The following is a 27157-nucleotide window of genomic DNA, read 5'->3' as shown; positions in this document are numbered from 1 at the left end:
GGACGTGATCATGAAAATTTTCTGAGCAGTATGTGCAGTCAACCCAGGAATTCTACAGCATCTGTATGCCAGGCTCCTATCAGGGTGAGTAAAAATGTGCTGTTTTAGTTACAGTGTGTATTAAAGTTCCTGGAGATTTAAAAGATGCTAGCAAAAAGGACATTTTCATGCCAGGACTATTTTCCACATGAAGAGGAGATATCCTCAGTTCAAACACCAGACAGCTCCCGTGGTTAGATGTGCATGACCTAACTAGCTGCCTGACAGCTGCAATCCCTGCATAGAGTGAGTGTAGCTGGCCTGCCAGGTCCTGGAGCAGTAGTACAGGAATGGGTGGTTCTGTGGAGTTGCAGACTTTTGTAGACTTTTTTGCATGAAGAGGCTGTCACACTGCTGGTCACACTGAGAGGGTCTTTGGGCCACCAGGTGGCGCTTTTTGACAAAGGCTTGTAATTCCTTGGGCAAGGGGGAGGGCTTGCCCACCCACCCTACAGTGATTCCAGGAAGCCCTCAGAAGCTATGCCAAAACTATATGCCAGGTAAGCCTCACTTCACAGTTCAAGTGGTGCTGGCCACTTGTACACAGAGGTGTGGTTTAAGTCTCCTACAGTGACACTGTTGTTTGAAGGCTTCCAGAACCCAGATCACATCACCTCCAGAGGGCTCGAAACCAGGTCAATGTCCATGGCTTTCCTTAATTGAGCACTGAGAGCATGCATAGCTTATTTCTTACTTCCTAGGCTTTTTTTTTTTTAATGCCAGTAGTGGGGCTTGAACGGGGGGCCTCAAGCTCCCTCTGCTTTCACATGGCTGGTACTCTACGACGACTTGAATCATGCCTCAAGACTTTCAGATGTCTGCTCAAGCTGACTTTGAACCAATACTCCTATCTCAGCTTTCCACGTAGCTGGGATTATAGGCATAAGCTACTAGAGCCCAGCGCATGTAGCTTTTTATATATTTGTTTCCCCTTTTTATCTTTCTGTTATGCAAACTCTTAATGTTAGTATCAAAAACACTGTGCTTTACTGGAAGTGCAGCTTATCAAAATCACATAAAAAAAAAATTAATGGGGCTGGGAAGGCGCTTGCCTTGCATGCCTGAGGCCCTGGGTTCGATTCCTCAGCACCACATGAGCAAAAAGAAAAAAGCCGGAAGTGGCGCTGTGGCTCTAGTGGTAGAGCGCTAGCCTTGAGCTGAAGAGCTGAAGGACAGCACCCAGGCCCAGAGTTCAGGCCCCATGACCGGACCCAAAAAAAAAAAAAATTCAAGCTGAGAAAGCTGAACCAGGGCTTAGAAGAAAGCTGCCCACTCATGGTACCTGGTGGCAGGCAAGAATGTGACACCAGGGGCTGGGAAGGTGGCTCAGTGGTAGAGCTCTTGCCTTGCATGCCAGAGGCCCTGGGTTCGATTCCTCAGCACCACAAAAGCAAAAAGAAAAAAGCCGGAAGTGGCGCTGTGGCTCAAGTGGTAGAGCTCTAGCCTTGAGCTGAAGAGCTGAGGGACAGTGCCCAGGCCCAGAGTTCAGGCCCCACGACCGGACAAAAAAAAAAAAAATGGGACACCAAAGGCCACAGTAGAAAGCAGCTTTACCAGGGTATGCAGATAAGCTCCTGAAAGCCCAGCAAAACTGACATCGTACTTAAAGTGAATACAGAGTACATAGCAAACACAGTGACTAAAAGTAAATGGATCACAAGAACAACAGTTAAAAAAAATCATTTTTTGAGAAAGGAATTTCAAGGCTACTTGCCCTCTCCTCTGCCACTAGCTCAGGAGAGTCTAAGAGCCACTGCCAATTCCATTCCGGTCAACCCTGTTTCTTTCACAGATTAGAGAAGGGAGGGAAGAGAGGTCAGTCCCTCCAATACCTTCTTTATTCAGCAGTGAACAAAGCCAAACTATTCAGTGACTTAAAAGGTCAATAAACAACCTCTATCTTTGGCTCCTTGGAGCCAAACTATTTACCTTACTTTCCCTCTCCCATTCCTCAACAAGCAATCACTCAGCTAATTTCTTATACAACTCTTGAGTTGTATTTTTAAACTACACCAGCTTTGAACTGGAAAACAGATGTGTGTAAGTGTAAACGTCCACTTGAAATCTGTCTTTATCACATGCATATTATGTTACTAAAGCATATTATATTACTAACTGCTACCAAAAGTTGGATTATAAATTCTCGTAAGACTAATGGGTTACAACTAAAAAACAACTAAAAGCAAAAAATTAGAGCATTCACACATTGTGTTAAAAATTGGTGGTAACAATTACAAAAATAGGAAAAAGGAGAAGACCTAGTCAGAAACTGAAATTATTTACCTGTAGGGTAACACTAAATTTCAGGAAAAGAAGCACTATTACAGTGAAAAGCTTTACCTACTAGCTAATCTTACCTACACTCATCTACCAATTAAATATTAAGTGCCTACCTAAAAGCCGCTTCCCAAAAGCAGTTCATTCCACAAACATCAGAGGGCAGCATCCAATAGGGATTCCAGTAACACAGACAGAAATCTTTACACCTAACAGTAAGACAGAAATAACAGTCCTGTATGAACATTTTGGTTGGCAACTAACAAGAAGTTTACTGAGCAGCACAGTAACTTATTGTTGTTTTAAAGCAACAAAATGACAAGTCCAAGTTTCTAAGTTTTAGAACACTGATTTCTCCCCTTACTTAGGGCACTACTGTTTTAAATAAAAACTTTAAAAACATTTAGGTTAAACTACACTACAGACTGGAAAACAGTTTTCTAGTTAGGAGTTCTCTTGGCATATTAAAATCCACTCCTGGGGGGGGGGGGGGGGAAGGAAGGGAAGGGGAAACAAAGGAGGAGGCTACAATGCTTGATAAGAAATGTACTCATTATCTTGCCCATAATTGTAACACCTCTTTACAGTATTTTCACAATAAAAAAAAGAAAAATAATAAATAAAATAAAATCCACTCCTCTAACAGTATAAAATGTATCTAATTGTTTTTGTGAACTCCAAATATTATCCTAGAGCAAAATTCATTTCATCCAAAAACATTTTTTATTTAAAAGTGTCACAAAAGCTGGGGAGGAAGGGGAAGGTCATTAAATGCTTTTAATCCTCAAAAACAAGTAATTTGTATTGTGTTTCAACTAAAAATTGAGAAATGATGCTGACAGTTGTGGCTCAGTTTCACTTCTACATTATCTCCAGCTCATTCCATTACACAAGCTAAAATGGAGGCTAAACTGTGTTCTTAAGACTGCTAAAAAGAAAAGTGTTTTTCACTGCTACTCCCTTTCAACAATCTTCTAAACTTCACTGCTACAGTGGAGGCAACACTGATCTAAGCATAGGTCAGGGTGAGTCACTCAACTACAGACTTTATATCTCTTGACCCAGAAAAGCTTTGTTTTCTCTCACTATGAATCCAGTAAGTTACTGGCTCTTATATCAAAATGGCTGTGAAATTTCAGATTTGCAAACTTCTTTGATCAAACCTCCCACACATCAAGGATCTAAGGCCGGGGTTCTTAGCCCTGGAGGCATAATGAAATCACTGGATACCCATGCCAAACCTATTAAATCAGACTCTCCAGTGACAGGATCTGCCACCTATGAAATTCTATAAAGAACAAAGCCAGGAGCTTTTTAAATCCCTAGAAAGTTGGAACTTTTAAATGTCCAGAGAAAGTTACACTGCAATTTTATTTTCTTTGAAGAACAGGACAATAAGTTCAAAGTATTTATTTACTTATACATTATTTATTTATTGTCCGAGTAGGGCTTGAATTCAGGGTCTGGGCACTGTCTCTGAGCTTTCACTCAAGGATAGAACTCTATCACTTTGAGCCACAGCACCACTTCTGGTTTTCTGGTAGTTAATTGGAGATAAGAGTGTCACAGGGACTTTCCAGCCTGGGCTGGCTTGGAACTGCAATCCTCAGATCTCAGCCTCCTGAGTAGCTGGGATTACAGGCATGAGACACAGGCACATGAGCCACTCAAAGTCCAGGTATTAAGAAAAAAAAGAAGAAAATGTGACCCAAGTATTGGTGTAATCCTAGCTACTCAGGAGGCTGAGATCTAAGGATCATGGTTCAATGCCAGCCTGGGTAAGACAGTCCACAGAAAACCAGAAGTGGGGTTGTGACTCAATGTAGTAGTGCCTTGAGCAAAAAAGCTCAGGGACAGTGCACAGACACCGAGTTCATGCCCCATGATTGATACCCTCCCCCCACCAAGGGGAAGGGGAAGGGGAAGGGGATGCGGAAGGGGAAGGAAAGGGAAAAGAAAGAAAATGTGTACATATCAGCCAGATGTGATAGTGTATGGCTGTAATATCAGTACTTGAGAGAATTGAGGCAGGAAGGAAGCTCTTGTGTTCAGGGGCAGCACTGGCTACCCAGAGAGATCCTATCTAAAACAAACCACAAAAAAAAAGTAAACCTATTAGTGACACTTATCAATTTGTACCCTCCTAAGACATTGTTATATATGCTTAAAATCTTACATTTCCTACCAGGTAGACAAACTCTGTAAGACTAGTAACTAACACATAATTCTTTCAAGTTCAAGTAATGTTATATCTATTTAAGCCACAAAACAAACCTTTAAGGAAAAACAGTAACAAAACTATTCCATCTCCCTTGTCAAACTCTACAACAGAGGAAAAATGAAAAACGCAAAGCAAAGTTCAATTTTTCCATAAAAATTACTTGAAATAGTGTATCCGTAACAATGCCAATTGCTGCCTCAGCTTTTATTTGATGTTAAAAAAAAAATCAGTTATCTTGGCCATCCTAAGACCACTCATCTGATATACAGATATAGGAGCCTACTGAAAACCTCATTAACAGAATCTCCAGACAACTGGCTAAGAAGCTAAATGTGCCCAATGCCACAAGGTAAGTCTTAGGATCAGACCTGAGTGAGAAAACAGTTACCAAGGCTTATTTAGAATCAATTTGGGAGTGGTAGTCCATGCCTTAATCCCAGTACTCACAAGACTGTGGTAAAAGGATCATGAGTTCATTCAAGGCCAGCCAGGAATACTTAGTGAAACCCTGTCTCCAAACAAATGTTAATTTGGATTTTTTTTTTAATCAAAAATATTGTCTAGCCAGGTGCCAGTGGCTCACACCTGTAATCCTAGCTACTCAGGAGGCTGAGATCTGAGGATCATGGTTCAAAGCCAGCCTGGGCAGAAAAGCCCATGAGACTCTGATCTCCAATAAACCACTAGGAAACCGGAAGCGGCGTTGTGGCTCAAGAAGTAGAGCACTCACCTTGAGCTGAAGAGCACAGGGACAGCACTCAAGCCCAGAGTTCAAGCCCTATGACCACCACCACCACCAACAACAACAAAAAATTGTCACCCACATGCCTAGTTTATATAATGTCCTTGGTTTGATCCCTAGAACCACCACCCCTTAGAAAACAGTAGTGATGAAATTTCTCATAAGCAATCCTATTTAGCTGGGCACTAGTGGCTCACTCCTGTAATCCTAGCTACTCAGGCGGCTGAGATCTGACGATCTCTAAGTGATAAGAGTGGCTAGCCTTGAGCTAAAAAGCTAAAGGAGCCAGGTGTGGTGGCTCACACCTATAATCCTAGCTACCCAGGAGGCTGAGATCTGAGGATGGTCTGGACAGGAGACTCTTCTTTTTTTTTTTTTGTCAGTCATGGGACCTGAACGCTGTCCCTCAGCTCTTCAGCTCAAGGCTGCTCTACCACTTTTGGCTTTGTCTGTGAGACTCATCTCCAAATAAACCACCAGAAAACCGGAAGTGGCTCTGTGGCTCAAATGGTAGAGCACTAGCCTTTAGCTGAAGAGCTGAGGGACAGGGCCCAGGGCCGGAGTTCAAGGACCATGACCTACCAAAAAAAAAAAAAAAAAGCTAAAGGACAGCATCTAGGCCCTGAGTTCAAGCCTAGGAAGGAAGGAAGGGAGGAAGGGAGGGAGGAAGGAAGGAAGGGAGGGAGGGAGGAAGGAAGGAAGGAAGGAAGGAAGGAAGGAAGGAAGGAAGGAAGGAAGGAAGGAAGGAAGGAAGGAAGGAAGGAAGGTTGGAAGGTTGATTTGTTGTTATAAACTGCAGTGAGGCTTGGAGTTGTTACAAAATAAAGAACATAAGCCACAATTCCCTTCTAAAAGTGCACAATTTATTCACTCCTAGATATATTCTCAAAGTAATGGAAAACATTTATCTTTACAGCAAAATAGTACATGAATGTTCACAGTACCATCATGTAATAAGTAAAAAAAAAAAGTAGTATATCCATTTAATTAAATATTATTTAGCTATAAGAAATGAAGTATAATGGTAAACGCTACAGTGGATAAACCTTAATACAGCAGCTAGGTGAAAAAAGCCACAGTCAGAAGGTCACAGTTTATAAGATTCATTTCTGTGAATGTTCAGAACAGGCAAACCTGTGAAGTCAGAGAGCAGTTTTCTGCCTGCCTGGTGAGAGAAAGGGGCTGAGAAATGAAGTGGGAGTCATTGCTAGTGAACATAGGTTTGATTTTTGGCAATACTGGGGTTTAAGCTCAGGGCCTTGAGCCTACTAGGCAGGTCCTACACCTACTGAACCATGCCTTGCTCCCTGCCCTTTTACTTGAGTTATTTTTAAATAGGGTTTTGAATTTTTCCTGGGGAACGCCTTCTAACTACAACCTTCCTACTTAGGCAGCCCTTCCCTCACAACTAGGATTACAGGTCCCAGCAACCACACCCTGGCTGATAGTTTCTTGGGGGGGGGGGGGGTAATGACTAACTCTACACAGCAATTAATCAGATTTGCGCATAAATTTGGACAGGCAGAGTCAGGTTTTAGATAATTTCTTGGCCATAATTCCATGCCAAACATACATAATATACAGAGAGGATATTTTTCTTTGGTCATTTATGGCAATATAAGAACATGCATACTAGTCAAATAAACCTGCGATTTTCCTTTTTAAAAAAAAAAAAATGAAGTCTTCTGTCAAGAAATGGAATTCTTTTAGTTTCTGAACTTCCATTCTCTGATTTATGAAAATCTAGAGACTGAGGGCAGAAGCTCACACAGAATTCACCTTATACTAGACACAGTTAATAAAATTAAAAAAAGACTATTAAGTTAGGGAAAAAAGCAACCAATTTGAAGACAGTGAAAGTTCCAAACTACTGGACAAGTAAAATCTGCCCAGCTATGGGTAACATTCACTTATAAAGCAGTCCCTCTGCTCACTAATCACAACGGAACACACTTAGCTGAGCTACGGGGTATGTCTCCAGTGAACACTGACATCCATGAGCCAGAGGTCCATAAATGCAATTATATTTTCTGTGGACCAAACTGAAACTAAGCTTCACTGCGGTTCCTGGTCAAATTTCCTTCCACTTGTTATATTCAGCTCTAGGAGGTTTTCTGTAATATATACTGACCAAGGGGTAGCACGAGACCTTTGCCCTAACACATAAAACTGGGGATGATCTGAATAAGGTCAGTGGGTTGGACACTGGCAGCTTTTATGGTTATTATATACTATACTACTGGAACATACCTATTTTAGATACAGTCTACGACACTCTTCATGTAAAACGTTAAAATTGGGAAAAGCTAAGTGAAAAATACATGTAGTATCTCTTATTTCCTGTGAATTTATAGTTATTTCAAAATGGAAGGGTTGGTTTTTTTTCTTAAGGGCAAAGTGGTAAAAAAATAAACATTGTCAAAATTTTCAGCACTTGAAAAATGCTTCAAACATTGAGACAATTCACGCATTGGGTTAAAAAAAAAACAAAGATGGGTGTGGTATCATGTACTTAGACCGGGCTGCTTGGGAGGCTGAGGCAAGAGAATGGCTTGAGTCCAGGAGTTCAAGGTTGGCCCAGACAACAAAGTAAGAGTCGTTTTTAAAGAAATTTTAGAGCATTTAACAACATAACAATAGCTCCTAAACAAAGTTTACTTAAATCCAATGACAAAAGAGCTATACAAGAGCGTTTACATTTCAAAATATACATGACAGCCATGAGGCTTTAGTAGAATATGTGTACAGCTCAGAGACTGGTAAATGTGTATGCGCAGCCCACAAATGTGGGAGTCTGAGGGAAGGGCTGGGAGGCAACAATTCAACTTCAACTCCTGGCCATCTGCTCTGGGGCTGGGTAGGAGAAACCCAGGCACTTACAGACATGTCCAAGATCATTCCCAAGATACTACCAGGCCTTAGTGATTTTATAAAGCACTGCTTGGATAACTCATTTTCAATACACTGTCTCGAGATGACTTAGATTAGCTAACTCTACACCAGATCTTTGGTTCTTTTCTTAAATCTCTAATTTCATGAGTACTCAGAAAGTGAGAAAAGAGACACTTTATGCAGAAATGGCATAAAACAATTGTCTAGCCATTAAAAAAAATTATCAGGCTAGGAAAGTGACTTAGCAGTAGTGTTTGCCTAGCATGCATGAGGCCCTGGGTTCAATTCCTTGGAAATAAATAAAAATTTTAAAAAATATCCAGTATACTCCCTTCTCTACCACACCTGAGTTAAAAGATGGGGGGAACACAATAAAGGATCAGATAGTTTTTATATACATAATAAAAGTAAAAACAATAAAGAAAAACAGCCCATGTAAAAACAAGAAGTTTAAACTTCCTGTAGTTAGACATTTTATGAACAAAATTCAAGTTAGCATGTGGGGGAAGGGCCTATTTCAACACCCAAAACACTTTAAAGAATAATCTATTAAGATTCTCAAATCAAAAGTATACATTTGTGGTTACTCAAATGTTCCCTCTAAAAGCACAGATTATCTTAATTATTAGCATTTACGAAATAATATATGTCAGCGATTGTGTCCCCAAATTCTTTTGTCGGAACCTGCTCACTAATGAGATGATGTGAGGAGTAATGATGTTTGGGGTAAGTGGTTAGGAAAGGAAGAAGGTGGAGCCCTCATGAATGAGATTAATGTCCTGTTAAGAGACAAAGTACTACAGGCCTACAGGCCCCCACACCAGGCTAGAACACAAAGAGAAGGTATCCTCTGAACCAGGAAATGGGCCCTCACCAGACACTAACTGCATTGGAGATATGATTTTAAGATTTTCAAGAGCCAGGTGCCAGTGGCTCACACCTGTAATCCTAGCTGCTCAGGAAGCTGAGATCTCAGAATAGAGGGCCAAAGCCAGCCCAAGCAGAAAAGTCCATGAGACTCTTTTTTTGTTGGTCGTGGGGCCTGAACTCTGGGCCTGGGCACACAACCCCTCAGCTGTTCACCTCAAGGCTAGTGCTCTACCACTTGAGCCACAGTGCCACTTCCAGCTTTTTCTGCTTATGTGGTGCTGAGGAATGGAACCCAGGGCCTCATGCATGCAAGGCAAGCTCTCTACCACTGAGCCACCTTCCCAGGCCCAATTTTTTTTTTTTTTTTTTTGCCAGTTATGGAGCTTGAACTCAGGACCTGAGCACTGTCTTTGAACCTCTTTGTACTCAAGGCTAACACTCTACTAACTTGAGCCACAGCACCACTTCCAGCTTTTTCTGTTTATGTGGTACTGAGAAATCAAACCCAGGGCTTCATGCCTGCTAGGCAAGCACTCTATGGTTAAGCCACATTCCTAGCCCCCCATGAGATTCTTATCTCCAATAAACCACTAGAAAACCAGAAGTGGTGCTGTGGCTCAAGTGGTATAGCGCTCGCCTTGAGCTGAAGAGCCAAGGGACAGCACCCAAGCCCAGAATTCCAGAGTTAAAGCCCCATGACCGACCAAAAAAAAAAAAAAGATTTCCAGCATCCAGACAGTGAGAAATAAATTTCTGCTGTTTATAAAATGCCCAATCTACTGTATTTTCTTATAGCAACCCAAACAACACTTTATAAGTATGTTTGAAGTAGGTGCCACTATGTTATTCAATAAAGTAAGATACAAGATACAGTGTACTGGTTTTGCATAACATGTTTTTGTATTAAAACAGGAAGTAAGGAAGCTTTATTATTCAATTTTCTTCTCTGTTCACTGTCCCAATTCCTTGCCTTCAAAAGTAACTGCATCAGAAAGAAAAAACTCCATAAACAACAACAGTACAGGATTGGGATGTAGTTCCTTGGAAATAAGCACTCACATAGCAAGTGCAAGGCTCTGGGTTCCCCATCAGAAAGAAAGAAAGAAAGAGGGGGGGGAGGTAAGGAGAGAGGAGCAAAAATGATAAAAATCCCTCTCAACAGAATCAAGGTTCATTGGCCTTATAACAATAGACACTAGCATCTAAAATGCAGATATTTGGACTCTCCAACCATCCACTCTGATTTTCAGCACTCCACTGGGGCCTAAAAAGAACAGTTTTCCTCCAAAGTCAGAAATTGAAAAAACTGCTATAAACTTAAATTATCAAAACAATCATCAACAGCCAGGTATCAGTGACCCATGCTTGTGATTATAGCTACTCACAAGGATGAGATCTGAAGATCACAGTTTGAAGCCAAACTGCAGAGTAGAAACTATGAGACATCTCTAATTAATCACCAAAAAGCAGTAAGTAGAGCTGTGGCTCCTATGGTAGAGCACTATCCTTGAGCAACAGAGCTCAGGGGCAGCTCCAAGGATGAATTCAAGCTCAGGATAGTGCACGTGTGTGCAAGCGCGCCCCCACACTCCCCTCCCCCCATCACCATATTAGCTATAATTTTATAATGACACATGCTTATACAAGCCGTCTCATTTTTCAGTTCTCATAGTATCATACTAACATCACAGATAATCTTACCTAACTACTAGTGAAGAAACATGTTCTAGGTCAACCAAACCAGGAGGACACACGTGACAAAATGAAGTCTGTGACCCCAAATCGCTTCCTCCTTTCTAGTCTTTAAATTCTCAGTACATCCTACAAGTGTTCACAGGACCCAGCAGAAATCAAAACCTGAGACCAAACCAGACAAAGGAGGGAGGTGACAACCACTGCACAACTCTATGCATACCAAAACTTGAAGTTATACACATCTGAAAAAAGTACAGTTTCCATTTGTCCATGACACCCCAATGCAACTGAAATTTTGTATGTCTCATCTATTTTACAGGTGAAGAAATCAATGCGCAAGCCAGGCCCCGGTGGCTCACGCACCTGTAATCCTAGCTACTCTGGAGGCTGAGTTCTGAGGATCTCGGTTCAAAGCCAGCTCAGGCAGGAAAGTCTGTGAGAGTCTTACCTCAATAAAAACCACTAGAAAACCGGAGGTGGCGCATTGGCAGAGCACAGGGACTGCACAAGCCTAGAGTTCAAGCCCCATGATCGATAAAAAAAAAAAAGAAATCAATGCATAGAGAGTAATGTCATAATCTAACTAAGTTACTAGCCGTAACTGCAGCTAGAGTGAGGACACAGGCTTGTCTGTCTCTAAGACACACATTTTCTGATAAGTAAGATAGTGTTTTCATTTTTTTCTTTCTTTGTGGTACTGAGGATTAAACCCAAAGCCTTATGCATATTAAGCAAACACACTATCATTGAACTAAGTTCTTTAAAAAAAAAAAAGACAAGAGCTTGCTACATATGACATGTTGGCCTGGCACTTGATACATCTTACCAAGTGCTGGAATACCAGTTATGTGCTACTATGCTCAAGTTAAAACAGTATGTTCCAAACAGAATGCAATGATAGATTTCACTAGAAAAAAAAAAATTACGCCTGTAATCCTAGCTACTCAGGAGGCTGAGATCTGAGGATTACGGTTCAAAGCTCAGGCAGGAAAGTCTGTGACACTCTTATCTCCAATAAACCACTAGAAAACCGGAAACGGCACAGTGGCTCAAGTGGTCGAGTGCTAGCCTTGAGCTGAAAAGTTGAGGGACAGCGCCCAGTCCCAAAGTTCAAGCCCCACAACTGAAAAAAAGAGAAAAAGAAAAAAAAATTGTTCTTACCATTTTAAAGTTCTTATCTAAGAAGGTGAAGGATTTTTCCAAGTATTTGCTTTCATGAAATTCTATGCGATGAAATTTTGTAAGATTTGACCAATCTTCTGGATATAAATCTAAGGCTACATATTTTAGATGAAGGAGAAAATTAATAATTTTAATTTGACCTTGAAAAAGTAAAAATGCAAGCCAGGTATGGCAGTGCACATCTATAATCCCAGCACACAGGAGGCTGAGGCAGGAGGACATCAGTAACTTGAGTTGGGAGGTCAGTCTAAGATACATAATGTGTCCCTGTGGAAAGAGAGACAGGGACAGAAAGAGAAAATGAGTGTGGTGGCTCATGTCAGTGATCCCAGCTACTTGGGAGGGGGGAGATCAGGAGGACAGTGCCTGGAGGCTAGCCCAGGAGAAGGCTGGCAAGACTCACATCTCAACGTAGCACACACATCATCCCAGCTATAGCAGTGGTATAAATAGGATTGCATTCCAGCCCAGCCCAGTCCAGGCCAAAAAAACAAAAGCAAGACCCTATTCAGAAAATAATGAAAGGAAAAAGAACTAGGGGCATAGCTCAAGTGGTAGAGTACCTGCCTAGCAAGCATGAGTGAAAGTTCAAACTCCAAACTGCAAAGACGGGAAAAGGAAGGGGGTAAAAAGGAGGAGGGGAGGGAAGAAGGATGGAAAAAAGGTTGTTTTAGCTGGCCAAGCAAATTCATAATAAAATCTGTCACAAAATAAGATAAAGTACAAAAAGGAATGTTACTCTATTAAACTGAAATGCTAACATTATAGTCTCTTTTCAGTTATCATTTGACTGAAATGTTGCTCACTAACAATTCTATCAATATAAAAAAAAAAAGAATTCCTTTTCTATAACTTGAAAAGCTTCACAGAAGAGCTGAGCTTCCATCAATCACTTTTTCATGAGCTCATTCCAAGCTTCAGTCACTGCTTCTACCAGGACAGATAACAGGAGCTGTTGAAGCCTGCTTGAACAGGCTTTCAGGAATATTAAGTCTTGAGATTCTAGGCATTTCTGACTGTAATCAAATCAGAGTTTTTAAAAAAATCCATTTTTTTCAGGCTGCTTCCCTGCTCAAATGTCATTTGATTTGTCATTTCATTCTAGAAATGATGATCAACTATTAGAGGATGTTCAACGATATCTTGCAGGGCTAACCTGCGCTCCCTCCTCCTACACCCTTCTCAGGCGCAGACCCCCAGCAGCTGCTCTTTGGTAGAGTGACTGGAACTTCGTTGCCCAGCAAGGCAGTGTGAAACGCTCACTCTGTTTTAAGTATGGATCATATGTTGCTCAAATATCCTTTCTCCCCGCACTGAAATCGGATGCTTCAAACTGTGAAAACGACCGGGACGAATCCACCTCTACCAGAATGCTGCTGTATAATTACCAATTAGTCGAGAGAGAGGAGGGCTCTCCAACCGCATCCACAACGCATTTTAACCTTGGTGAAGTCTCTCTTGCTTTTCTTAACTTCCTTTGCGGTTCAAGAACCAACCAGTTGTTTCCAAAAGAAAAAAAAAAATCACAGCTCGGACAAATGCCAAGTCCAGAGGACCCTAGGCGCGGCTATTAATGAGAACTTAGCGATAACACCGAAGTTAGCCCCGGGGAGAGGGGCTGGGAGGAGGGGGGGGGGGAGAGGAATGAACTGAAGGCGCCAGTCTCGTGTTTAAATATCTCAACTTGAACTCCATGGAAACAAGAGGGAATTCCTCCTGGCCAGACAGCAATGAGGGTGTTTTTTTTTTCCTTTTCTTTTGTGTGTATGTGCGTGCATATGTGTGTGCATGCATGTATGTGTGCGCGTGCATGTGTATGTGTATGCATGCATGTGTGCGTGCACGTGTATGTGTGCGTGTGTGCGCATATGTGTGTGCATACATGTGTGTGCGTGCATGTGTGCGTGTGCATGTGTGTGTGCGTGTATGTGTACGTGTCTGTGTGTATGTGCGTGTGCGTGCATTTGTGTATGTGTGCATGCATGTGTGCATGTTGTACGTGTGTGTGCATGTGCGTGTATGTGTGCGTGCGTGTGCGTGGAGCACCACTTTATTTTCAACCAACTTTTCAGTTGCGAGCTCCGTCGATCTGTAACTGCCTGGGAGCGCGCGCAGCGCCCCGGCGGGGAAGCGCCGGCTCCGAGGGCTCGGCGGCGGGCGCGGCTCGGCGCCCGGCCCCGCGGGAAGCCCGGGAACGCGGTCGGCGAGGACGCGCGGGACTCAGCCGAGCCCCGAGCCCACGCCTCTCCCCCCGCTCCCCACAACATCCCGCACCGCCGGAACCCCTCAAACCCCAGGGACCCCTACCTGTCGGACCCGCCGGGACGCACCGCGGGGCCCGCGCCTCCCGCCGCGCCGCGTCCGCCTCCCGAGAGCCAGGAAGCCGCCGCGGCCTGCGGCTTCCCGCCACCGCCGCCCGCTCCTTCCTCCACGGACACGGCGAGCTGGCTGAAGGCGTAAAGGAGCGAGCAGAAGCCGCAGGCCAGACACAGCACTACGAGGCGCAGGTAGCGCCGCATCGCCCCGGCCCCGCGCGACCGGCGCCACAGCCGCCACAGCTACCGCCGAGCCGCGCCTGCCCGGGCGAACTGGAGTCGGAGGAATGCCACTGCGCAGCCGCCGGAGCAACAAGTTCCTCCTCCGCCCCGCCCCTGTTCTCCTCTTCCCTCCCACCCCTTAGACCAGATGACAGACAACTCGCCCGGAAGCCGGGGCACCTTCCCCGCTGCTTCGGGCCTTCAGTCAAGAGATGTAGCCCCGCCCCGCTCCGTCCAGCTGCTCCCTGACGCGCCCTTCCCTGAGGCCCATGGGGCCCCGCCCATTCCTGCTGTGTATGGTCGCAAAGCATGAGAGGCTCCGCCCATCCTGCCTGGCCCCGCCCCTCCGCCCACGCGGTCTTCCCTAAGGCCCCGCCCCTCTTCGCCCCGAGGTCCTATAGACCCCGCCCACTCCTTTAGGGCCCCGCCCAAGACCCTCTTGGCCCCTCCCATCCCCGTGGTGCCCCGCCCTAAGGGCCGCCTGGCTTCTTTTCTCTCCGGGAAGGGTCTGGATCTGGGGCGGCTTCTGTCGTCTCTGAAGCCAGCAGGGTCCGAAGCGCCTGCGCGCTGAGAGCAGTGGGTGTTCCCCAAACCCGAGGTCAGTAATCCGGGAGTTCTGTTCTCGGTGGCGCCAAGGAGGGGAGTGGCAAGAGGAGTTGGGCTCAGGACATCATTGACCTACATTCAACCTGAAGCTTTGTGAGATGGTAAAAACTAGGTTCCCTTGAGGATGTTTTTCTCGTCTCTAAAATGGAAGATTTGAACCCGCACGCAAGGTGACTGTGACAAGGAAATTGAGGAAAGACTAAAAACACCTGACAGTAGGCACTTCTAGGATGCAACAGAAACTTCCTTTGCCTCTAGAAATTTTTTTCCTCTGGCATCAGTAATGGGGTTTGAGTCAAGGACTTGCACATGCTCAGTGCCCTACCTCTTGAACGATGCTTCCAGTCCAGCCTTTTCTGATTATTTTGGTAATGGAGTCTCAAAGACTTTTCTGCCTGGTTTGGCTTCAAACCTCTATCCTCTGGCTCTCAGCCTCCTGAGTAGCTAGAATTACGGGCATGAGCCACCAGCACCTGATTTCTCAGCTGCTAAATTTCTATAATACCATTACACAATCCATTTCAGCCACTTCAGGGTATAGCCTCATAATGTTCATAGTTCCCATGCCTACCTTGTCCCCACTTCCCATCAGGCTGTAGGTAACTGTAAGGCAGGGGACCACTCTTTTACATCTATTTGATTCCTTACAATTCATTTCTATATGCAAAGCAAAATTAGGATTCTCCACTAAAAAGCTACTCCTTGGGCTGGGAAGGTGGCTTAGTGGTAGAGTTCTTGCCTAGCATGCATGAAGCCCTAGGTTCGTTTCCTTAGTACCACATACACAGAAAATCCAGAAGTGGCACTGTGGCTCGAGTAGTAGAGTGCTAACCTTAAGCAAAAGAAGTTCAGGGGCAGTGCCCAGGCCCTGAGTTCAAGCCCCAGGAATGGTGAAAAAAGAAAGCTTTCCTTTTTCCACTCTCCCTGTTCCTCATCTGTTTCCATTCTACTCATTCATAGATGGTTTATAGAGCAATGCATGAGTGCTTTGGGGTGTAGGGAAGCAGCCTAGTGGGGTATGGATGGGAAAGTAGATTACTCATAAATGTGACCAAGCATTGATGGTTCACATCTGTAATCCTAGCTACTCAGGACTGAGATCTGAACATCACAGTTCTACACCAACCCAGGCAGAAAAGTCTGGGAGACTCTTTTCTCCAATTAACCAGCAAAAATGCCAGAAGTGGAGTTGTGACTCTAGTGGTAGAGCACTAGTCTTGACACAGACATTAGGACACAGACCTGAACGTGTGTACACACATACCCAAAGGTACAACCAGTCCTCACTTCAAGTGTGGTTAAGAGAAACTTCATTGCAAAGGTAGCCCAAGGGGGCAGAAGAGGGGTATGGGAATTAATTCTAGTCTGAAGGATTGATGAAACAGGCTCTTGTGTTCCAGAGTCTGTGAGAATTTTGATACCACCAGCTAAGTAAATTCAAGAGCAGATATGTTAACAGATAAGATAGGAAGGGGCCAGACTTTGAGTGCCCTGGGTTTGGCATACCAAGGAGTTTGAACTTAATTTGTTAGACAATGGTGAAGCATTGAAGACTGTTAACTAAAGATGTAACATGATGACATTTGCATTTTAGGAAGCAGATTCTAACTGCAGCCGAAGCTGGACAGAGCTGAGATTGGAAAAAGCCGCTCCAGTGCCAAAAAGTTAGGCTTCAAAATACACGCATATTGGGCTGGGAAAATGGCTTAGTGGTAGAGTGCTTACCTTGCATGCATGAGGCCCTGGGTTTGATTCCTCAGCCCCACATAAGCAGAGAAAAAAAAAAGCTGGACGTGGTGCTATGACTCAAGTGGTAGAGCGCTAGCCTTGAGCTGAAGAGCTGGGGCACAGCGCACAAGCCCAGAGTTCAAGCCCCACAACAGACTAAAAAAAAAAAAACATGCATATTTAATGGATAAAAATGATGCTCATAGGGGCTGGGAAGATGGCTCAGTGGTAGAGTGCTTGCCTTGCATGCCTGAGGCCCTTCGATTCCTCAGCACCACATAAGCAAAAAGAAAAAAAGCTGGAAGTGGCGCTGTGGCTCAAGTGGTAGAGCGCTAGCCTTGAGCTGAAGAGCTGAGGGACAGCGCCCAGGCCCACAGTTCAGGCCCCACGACCAGATCCCCCCCCCAAAAAATGATGCTCATATATTGTCCAAATTGCATCTTAAGTCATTGAATTTCATCACAAAATACAATATGGAGGAAATGTGTGTAAAAAATGCCAAGTCTGTGGCCCTGAAAAACTTAATGTTCTGGTTTCTCAATAAGGATTACATTTCTTTCCCTATTGAACAAAAACTTAAAAACAAGCATTCTATCAAGATGTATGAAGCTATGTCTCAAGTAGTAGAGTGCCAGCCTTGAATGAAAAAGCTAAGGGTCATTGCTTTGGCTCTGAATTCAAGTCCCACTTTCAACATGCACAAACACATACACACACACACACACACACACACACACACACAAAGAGAATAAAGACATTTGTTCACTCAGTAAAACATTTATTGAATATTTTCTACATGCGGAACAAGGGGCTCAGATACATGGTATTCTGAAATATGGGTACTTTCCTCAAAGGGGAGTCAGACCACTAAAACATGAATACTAAATAAATCTGCTATACCTTATAATTCTTAGGGGAATGAAGATAAAACTTAATGAAGTACAGAGAAAGATACTAAAAGCATTGATAAGAAAAGTTTTTGAGAAAGTTAAAGGATGTAATACCAAGAAACTAGAGTAAGAGCTAGTACTTAAACAGTTTAAAAGATGCTGACTACAATTGTTCTCTATTCCAATAAAGAAGTGACATGGCGTGAAAATTAACAATAAATCTTTTATTGTTCACACATGGTTAAAATATTGGAATGGCATAAAGGAAAGCCAGGCCATTTTTGTTTCTGCAACAATCTATGGGATGAGCCCATCCAAAAGAAGAATAATTCATATATTTGACATCAAGGTTCTGTTGGACATCATTCCATCCCTTTAAGTCCCTTTGTAATTATAAATTCTGTTGCCAAAGAATATAAGGCATTCTAAAAGTAGAAGTGGTTTTTGTATTACTCACACACCATCTTTTTTTTTTTTTTTTTGGTGCCATTCCTGAGGCTTGAACTCAGGGTCTAGGCACTGTCCCTTAGCATTTTTGTTCAAGGTCAAGACTCCAACACTTGAACACTGTTCCACTTCTGGATTTTTGGTGGTTAATTGGAGATAAGAATCTCCCAGACTTTCCTGTCCAGCTCACTTGAAGCCTCAATCATCAGGTCTCAGCCTCCTGAGAGGCTGAGGATTACAGAGTCTCTGGCACTCAGCTTAAGTGGTTAAAGTATTGAGAATAGTATTCATGTTGTCATCACCTCAGATCATTGCCACTAATCACACCTTGCACTTCTGTATTCCTAAAATTGTGCTTGAAAATTATTATTTTCAATAATTACTTTCATGTATTTTCAATAATTACTTTCAAGGTATTTTCCCTTTATTGTATGCATGTATTCCTGAATCTGCTTCTCTCTAGAACTAGTCTCTTGATTTTCTAATGATAGGCTGATTATATAAATGTTTTTCCCCCCTCTACCTCTTGAGTAGCTAAGTTTATAGGCATGAGCCACCAGTATGGCTTCATGTATATATAAATATATATATATATGTATATTTATATATACATATATATAATTTTCACTTTGTAAAAATATGTGCATAATATAATCTAGTCATACATCCATTTCTAGGAAGAGATGTTATTTTATTTAAAAATAAATAATTCCCATGGTCTGTAATATGATGCAGGAGGATCAAAAGTTCCAGGCCAATTTGGACTACATAACAAGACCTTGTCTCAATAAGAAAAACAGAAAGAACTGAAATTCAGAAAGGTTCCTTAGTCATATGGCTAATGAAGACCATAATTAAATCTTCTGAACAAATATACGTTGTACTGAGTGGTACCCATCAGAACTGAAAACAGAAAGGGAAATTCTGAAACATGAAAATCTCCTAGACTGATTTTAGAGATTAAAAAACAACTTTAAAAGTACAAGTCAAATTAGTTGGACAACACAAGGACTCAGAAACTCAGACCAAAAGTGAAAATTATTCTCACCTGTATTTGGCAATATAGTGTATGTCTCCATTTTCCACTGTTTTCCAATTCTCGTGGACCTTTTTGAATTGGAGAATTGGAAGATAATGCTGACAAAAAGTATTTGAACAAAAAATATTTTGTTGTGTTTGTTCAGATCAGTGGCAAGGAGTCACATCTCAAAGGAAGGACAAAAGAATAAAGTAATTTTCTTCATTCTGAAGAAAGTAGCTATAGACCCCAAGATTAGTAGAAGAGGCATTAGAGAAGCAAACATGGTGGTCCACACCTGTAATCCCAGCACTAAGGAAGCAGAGGCAGAAAGGTCTTGCGTTTTCAGTCAGCCATGACCATGAAGGTGGATTGGGGAAGGTCTTAGAAATCAACGGAAGTGTAGACTTCATGTTCCTCCAAATCCTGAGGCTGCAAATTGCCTTGTGTTTCTAGCTACAAGGGAGAAAGAAGCAGCTGGCCTGGGGGAAGGGTGGATGTTCTATGGACATTTTATGTCACCCTGGCTTTATCTTCACAAACCTTCCATTCTATGAATACTTTGTTTGCCGTACTGGGAGTTGAACCCAGGGGCTTATGTATGTTAGGAGTGTGATCTGCCACTGACCTACATTCTCAGTCCTCTAATCTATTTTAGAAAAATAAAACTCCCAAACAACATCTTTCTAAACCTATCATCAATCAAGGCTCAAGTTTAACCATATTAAGGCCCAAATAATGGGACTCTCTTGGCCCATGGTCTAGGCTGGTCTACACAAGGACACTACAAAATAATGAAAGTTATTGGGAATGGGATAATGGCTCTAGTGGTGGCCTATCTGGGGAGGCATAATTAACACCCCAGTACATTGCCATTCCCCCCCCTCCCCAGCTGAAATTAAGAATTACAATTCCATCAAAAGTCCAATGCTGGTGGTTGCCGGGCGCTGGTGGCTCACGCCTGTAATCCTAGCTACTCAGGAGGCTGAGATCTGAGGATCGCAGTTCAAAGCCAGCCCGGGCAGGAAAGACCGTGAGACTCCTATCTCCAATAAACCACCAGAAAACCGGAAGTGGCGCTGTAGCTCAAGTGGTAGAGTGCTCGCCTTGAGCTGAAGAGCTGAGGGACAGCGCTCAGGCCCAGAGTTCAAGCCCCACGACCGACAAAAAAAAAAAAGTCCAATGCTGGTTGAGTGCTGGTGGCTCACTCTTGTAATCTAGCTTCTCAGGAGGCTGAGATCTGAGGATTGTAGTTCAAAGCCAGCCCAGGCAGAAAAGTCTGTGAGACTCTTATCTCTAATAAACTACCCTAAAAGAGCTGGAAGTGGAGCTGTGGCTCAAATGGTAGAGTGCTACCCTGGAGCAAAAGAAGCTCTGGGACAATGTCTAGGCTCTGAGTTCAAGCCCAGGACCAACAACAATAAATAAAGTTCAATGCTTACCTGAAACTGAATTCAGCATTATTCTTGTCACACATATTCCTCTCTAGAATCAAATAAATAGGCAATCCTATGTCATTCTTCTATGTCAGGCTTCTGTCATTCTTCCAGTAAGTAAAGTTAAAAAAAAGTTCTTAGCTTAGAGGTGGTGGTGCACTTCTCTTATCCCAGTTCTCAGAAGGCTTCTGCAGGAGAAATGGAAGCTAAAAGCCAGCTTAGTCGATACAGTGAATCCCCCAAACAAGAAAAAAATACTTGTTCTTCAGCTTTTGTTCTGCCACTGTGGTTACTGTGCCTTCCAGAGCTTCTCATCATGTCTTCTCCCAAGACTTTCAGAATCAAGCAGTTTCTGGCCAAGAAACAAAAGCAAAATCGCCCCATTCCCCAGTGGATTCGGATGAAAACTGGTAACAAAATCAGGTACAACTCCAAGAGAAGACACTGGAGGAGAAGCAAGCTGGGTCTGGAAGGATTGCTTCAAATGCCCACATATTTATGCTCTACCATGAACCAGTCAAGCTGAAACATCAATACTGGACTGACAGTTGGGCATGTTGTAAATTGATTTTTCTTTGGTCATTTTAATAATAGGCACAGTAATAAACATTAGATTTGAATCATCAAAAAAGAAAAAAATACTTTTTGATCCTTACTAATCAAGTAGAAGTATCCCTCAGACTGTTTATCTTATTCTATGCTATAAATATAAGCTTTTTAAAATTTTTTTGGTAATAAACACCCCCCTAGAACCTGAAGCTCTTCAGGGAACTCAACTTATTCAATGTCATGTTTACCAATTTTCTTTGTCCTTTACTTGTCTTCTCCCAAGCTAGTTTTTCAGTCCTTCCCATTCTTGCTACTCTCCTAAGCAGACAGAGGGCCATTTCATTGTTGCTATAATTAGGAATTAAAAGTGAATAAAGACAGCCGGGTGCTGGTGGCTCACGCCTGTAATCCTAGCTACTCAGGAGGCTGAGATCTGAGGATCGTGGTTCAAAGCCAGCCCGGGCAGGAGAGACCTTGAGACTCCTATCTCCAATAAACCACCAGAAAACCGGAAGTGGCGCTGTAGCTCAAGTGGTAGAGCGCTCGCCTTGAGCTGAAGAGCTGAGGGACAGCGCCCAGGCCCAGAGTTCAAGCCCCACAACCGACAAAAAAAAAAAAAAAAGTGAATAAAGACACATATTAATAAGTCAACAATGATTAAATCTTCCTTGGTTCCCAGTTTAGATTTGTGTGTGTGTATGTGTGTTGGTCCCTGAGCTTTTGTGTTCAAGGTTAGGGCTGTACTACTTGAGCCACAGCTACACTTCTGGCTTTTTTGGTGCTTAATTGGAGATAAGATTCTCACAGACTTTTCTTGCCTGGGCTGGCTTTGAACTGTGATCCTCAGACCTCAGTCTCCTGAGTAGCTAGGATTACAGGCGTGAGTCATTAGTGTGCCTGGCTAGTTTCTGAATTCTTGCTAACGGCATTTACGTAGGAAGGTAAAGATGAGATGGTAGCTTTTATCCACTCTCTCCCTCTATGGAGGTCAGCAGATGAAAGCTAGGTTGTCATTCTCAGGACATGTAAGAACCACAGGCATTTCTCTGGAATTCCAGTAGGACTCTTCTGTTTCATCGGATCTTTGCCACCCAAACTTCCCTTTGGTGCTTATCCTCTTTCCTTGAAATAAAGTTTTTAAAAAATAATTACTGTTTAGTTTTAATTACACCATAGAGATGAAGCAGTTTATAAGAACAGAAAGAAAACATAAACTCAGGATCAGGAAAAATACAGGTAAATCAAGAATAATAAATTAGAAAGAAGTGCAGCAGTGGTCCTCACTAGACACTATGTTGAAAATGAATACAGAACTTGTGGGTAGGGATGGGAAAGAAAAACTGGAGAGAGCAAGAGAAGATGTGACATTGTCCAAAAAGCAATATACTATACTCATTACCTGACTTATGAAACTGTAACCACTCTGTCTATCACCTTTATAATAACAAAGAAAAATTTTAAGAGTAAAAACTTAGGATATGGGCAGGAAGAACACTGAGTCCTAGTAAATTCATACAGCTGAACCAAATTTTTTTTTTTTTTGGTTGGTCATGGGGTTTGAACTCTGGGCCTGGGCACTGTCCCTCAGCAATTCAGCTCAAGGCGAGTGCTCTGCCACTTGAGCTAAAGCACCACTTCCAGTTTTCTAGTAGTTTATTGCAGATAAAGAGTCTCACGGAGTTTTCTGCCCGGGGTTAGCACTGTGGCTCAAGTGGTAGAGCACTCGCCTTGAGCTGAAGAGCTGAAGGACAGCACCCAGGCCCAGAGTTCAAGCCCCACAGCTGACAAAAAAAAAAAAAAAAAAAAGAGGTCTAGAACTACAGATCCCCAAGATCTGAATTCCAAATCTTTACACTTTGCAACCAGCTGCAAGCAAGTGCAGTGCCTCACATCCAAAATGATCTTTATAAATATTCACTGAATTAAGCAGCACTGATACAAAGAAAATCTAGATCAGGGAAATACAGAAAAAGAATACAACATTAACCATTATTCTAGATACTTCCACTAATGGAGGAAGATAAGACTTAGCATATGAAATGTGAACCAGAGCACTAGTCTTGCAGAATTCGAATTGATCTTTCCATTCCAAGATCTGGTCTTATCATGGTATTTCCTATGCTTCAGAACTGGCCCATTTCACAAAGCCAGGAAGAACTGCACTGACTAAACACAGAGCCTAATTAAAACATTAAACATGTAACATTTAAATGACCTGGGAAAGTGACAATGTGAGTTGGGGAAAGTCAAAGAAAACTTCTGTATGATACCTTCCTAATGGCTTTTGATGAAAAGCACCAAAAAGGACTTGATTCTAAAAATCATCATAAGCATTTCACATACTATTCCCTAATGAAGAGTCTAGTACAAGTTAAACTTTAATTAAGGACTGAGTCATGATGACTTATCAGAGCACATAATCAAAATGTCCTCCAAGACTAACATGCTGACAGTTCTACTTGTTCTCTCCCTCCTCTGATTCTCTTATTATACAGACTGTATCCTAGTGCTGTTTCTACTTTTGCTTTTGATATTGTGTGGGGATTGTTTTTTTTTTTATCACCCTTAATACTCATATTTCCTTCTGCCTTCAAGAAAAGATCCATCACATCCTGTGCTCTGAAACTGTCTTCCGTGTCTGTGTGTGTGCACGTGCACAACTGGAGATAGGCTCATAGAATTTCTTGCGTGGATTGGTTTTGTATGATCCTCAGATCTCAATCTCCTGAGTACATTTTCAAAGTACAGGGCAGAAATTTGTGTCAATGGCTTACTAGTTCCTGCATTAGGTCCCTTAAAGAGTCTAAAAAGAGTTAATTTGCAGACCAAAAACCTAAAATAAGGGCCTCAGTTTTCTGAAAACTTCTAGACCATTTAGCCTCAATGCATAGAATAGTCAAAAGTACATTCTTTTGCACAAGATTTGTGGCTAAAAAAAAAGTTAACATGTTCTATCAACTTACAAGGCTAAGGCTTTCCTTCCTCTTATTAATATTTTTGCTTTGTCTATTACCACTGTAATTTTAGAAAATAAAATAGAAGTAGAATAAAATAAAAGTAGAAAATAAAGCATTTAAATTGTTAAGCCAACACTTTGTTTTGTAATATAGAAGTTTTAGGGTTTTTTGGCCGGTAAGGGGGCTTGAACTCAGGGCCTGGGCATGGTCCCTCAGCTTCTTTTGCTCAAGGCTAGCATTGGAGCCACAGTGCCACTTCTGACTTTTTCTGTTTATGTGGTACTGAAGAATTGAACCCGGGGCTCATGAATGCCAGGCAAGCACTCTACCAGTGAGCCACATTCCTAGCTCCTGCAAAAGGTTTTAAGAATATGATTGTGTGTATGTGCCTCAACAGTGCTGCTTTAGGCTTCTTCTGACAGGGCTGGCTTCAAATGACCATCCTTAGAGCTCTCAGCTCCTGAGTAGCTAGAATTACAGGAGACACTGCATCCCTCTGTGATAAAATCTTAAGTCTTAATAGCAGAGTTTTGATTTAAGAACAAAGAATATCCTCACTGTACTATTATTTTAATTCTTGATATCCCCTAAAATGAATATATATAACATTTTTTTGTGGTGGTGGTTGTTGTTTTGTTGGTCGAGACTTGAACTCTGGGCCTGATTGCTGTCCCTGAGCTCTTCAGCTTAAGGCAAGTGCTCTACCACTTCAGCCACAGCACCACTTATGTTTTCTTTTCTGATTTATTGGAGATAAGAGCCTCACGGACTTTCCTGCCTAGGCTGGCTTTGAATTGTGATCCTCAGATCTCAGCCTGAGTAGCGAGGAGTATAGGTGTGAGCCACCAGCACCCGGCTATATAGAACATTTGAAATGTTTCAGAGTATGACAAAAAAAAAAAAATCATGTCTCAAAAGAACATGCTTATAGCAAAGGTAAAACTCTGAAAAAAAAATCCAAATTTCTTTTGTATGGAAGTTGGTTAAATGAACCCATGGCTAAAAACCACACTGTAAGTTTACAAAACAGAGTTAAAAATGTAGCTTAAGTTGAGATTCTGAATATTTTTGCATATTTTAACATCAGGTGCAAATATGTATGGAATTTGCATGTTTTCCTAGTATAGAAGTATATTTGAGGTAGAGTGGAAGGAAGGCGGGTGGGTGGAGAAGACTGTGACTTATGAGAGGAAAACAAAATTCTGAACTGGGCAACTCAAGTTCATTTCTCCAGACTCACACAGTATACCACCTGGCTCTTCATGCACATGCAGTCTTCCTTGGGACCACAGCCAGCATCCGTAGAACCTACACAACACTTTTCTTTCACATCACCCCAGAAGACATAAAAAACAATTGTGCATTTGTGTAAATGGAATCTTACCTATGATGGTAAAGGCTCACATTGACTGAGCAACCAGCTTTTGTCATACTATTCAGAAATCTTCCATGGACTGATACTTAGTCCAATAATCCTATTGAGTTAGATATTACTATCATTCTCTCTTTTATGGACCAGAGATTATTCACTCCAGCTTATATCTGAGTTCTCCACCCCAGATTCAAAACTGATACTTCAGGTGGCACTTTTGTTTTTGTGCCAGTCTTGGAGGCTTGAACTAAGGGCTTGGGTACTGTTCCTAAGCTTTTTTGCTCAAGGTTAGAGCTCTACCACTTCAGCCATAACTCTACTTTTGGCTTTTTGGTGGTTAACTGGTGATGAGTCTCAGGTCCAGACTGGCTTCAAGACTCAGTCCTCGAAACTCAACCTTCTGAGTAGCTAGGATTATAGGCTCCAGCCAGTACTCAGCTTCAATTGGTACTCTCAAATCTGCCATACTACTTTCCTACCTATGGCCTTGGCTCAGGATAAAAAAAAAAAAAAACCCTTCTTCTGTTAAGATTTTTATCTCTTGGGGCTGGGAAGGTGGCTCAGTGATAGAGCGCTTGCCTTGCATGCATGAGGCCCTGGGTTCGATTCCTCAGCACCACATAAGCAAAAAGAAAAAAGCCAGAAGTGGCACTGTGGCTCAAGTGGTAGAACGCTAGCCTTGAGCTGAAGAGCTGAGGGACAGCACCCAGGCCCAGAGTTTAAGCCCCATGACTGGAACCCCCCCAAAAAGAAAGATTTTTCTCTCTTGCAGTCCATTTAAAATAATTCTGAAAATGTTTGATCATCATGATGTCTTTTTTTTTCTGCTGCCAGACCTGGGTCTTGAACTCAGGGCCAGGGTGCTAACCTTAAGCTTCTTTTGCTCAAGGCTACCACTCTACCACTTGATCCACAGCGCCACTTTCAGCTTTTTCTGAGTAGTTTATTGATTATAAGATTGTCGTGGACTTTCCTGCAGATTTGGCTTCAAACTGCAATCTTCAGATCTCAGCTTCCTGAGTAGCTAAAATTACAGGCGTGAGACACCAAAGCTCTGCTATGATAAAATGTCTTAATAGCAGAGTTTTAAGAACAAAGAATATCCCTACTACTGTACTATTATTCTTATTTTCTTGCTATCCCCTAAAATGAATATATAGAACATTTGAAACATGAAAAACAGATGAAAAAAATGTTTTGAAAGAACATAATCAGTTTGTTGGTATCCTATTTGAAGTATTATATCTTATAATGAACAGAAATTTTAATTCATTTAATACCACTAAATAATGAGGTATATGAATGTCTTAATCACAGACTTTTACTGTTTGCAATTAACTGTACTTCACAACTAGCATCTTACAAAAGACAGTACCACTGTGCCTGTAAAAAGTACTGCAATTAAACAGAAAATCACACTATCACGAGAAACCACCAAATACCACAACTGTCAGGGTCTACAATTTTATTTTTTCTTTAAAATGTTATCATGATGCTTTTTATGTGTTATTTTGTATCCAAGATATAGTCTTAGGTTGATTTACATTTCAAATGTCTCCTATATGTGGATATTTATTAAGCAAATAGAGGAAGCACAAGACCCTTGGAGAGTTTAAGAAATACTGTGTGGTTTCCAACTTGGATTTCTAAATACAACATAACACACTTTATATTTAGTTGTAAACAAAAATGCAAAATC

General features: G+C 42.2%; 2 protein-coding genes across 3 annotated transcripts in view; one reads left to right on the top strand and one right to left on the bottom strand.

The window, feature by feature from the left end:
- Gxylt1 (glucoside xylosyltransferase 1) overlaps positions 1–14458 on the bottom strand; it is a 32515-nt gene extending 18057 nt beyond the window's left edge. Inside the window, exons 1-2 of one of the 2 annotated variants that reach the window (XM_042677687.1) lie at positions 14226–14458; positions 2433–2525 (exon numbers count right to left, since the gene is read on the bottom strand). In XM_042677687.1, coding sequence (XP_042533621.1) covers positions 2433–2525; positions 14226–14437 — 305 coding nt within the window. In that variant the 5' untranslated portion in view covers positions 14438–14458. The remainder of the gene's footprint in view (positions 1–2432; positions 2526–14225) is intronic. The other variant, XM_042677689.1, reaches the window with a different exon arrangement.
- On the top strand, positions 227–21113 carry LOC122106328 (60S ribosomal protein L39-like). Its single transcript, XM_042677690.1, has 3 exons — positions 227–232; positions 12224–12227; positions 20888–21113. The coding sequence occupies exon 3, from the start codon at positions 20897–20899 to the stop codon at positions 21104–21106; it is 210 nt and encodes a 69-aa protein (XP_042533624.1). The 5' UTR covers positions 227–232; positions 12224–12227; positions 20888–20896; the 3' UTR covers positions 21107–21113.
- The last annotated feature ends 6044 nt before the right edge of the window (positions 21114–27157 follow it).

The sequence above is a fragment of the Dipodomys spectabilis genome, unplaced genomic scaffold (genome assembly GCF_019054845.1).
Source record: "Dipodomys spectabilis isolate Male_0828 unplaced genomic scaffold, ASM1905484v1 ptg000039l, whole genome shotgun sequence".
Taxonomy (NCBI): domain Eukaryota; kingdom Metazoa; phylum Chordata; class Mammalia; order Rodentia; family Heteromyidae; genus Dipodomys; species Dipodomys spectabilis.
The sequence above is the reverse complement of the archived record's forward strand: the minus strand, read 5'-3'. Positions and strand labels throughout refer to the sequence as shown.

Coding starts and splice junctions, on each gene's coding strand:
- LOC122106328 (XM_042677690.1), top strand. CDS start 20,897: ATGTCTTCTCCCAAGACTTTCAGAATCAAGCAGTTTCTGGCCAAGAAA.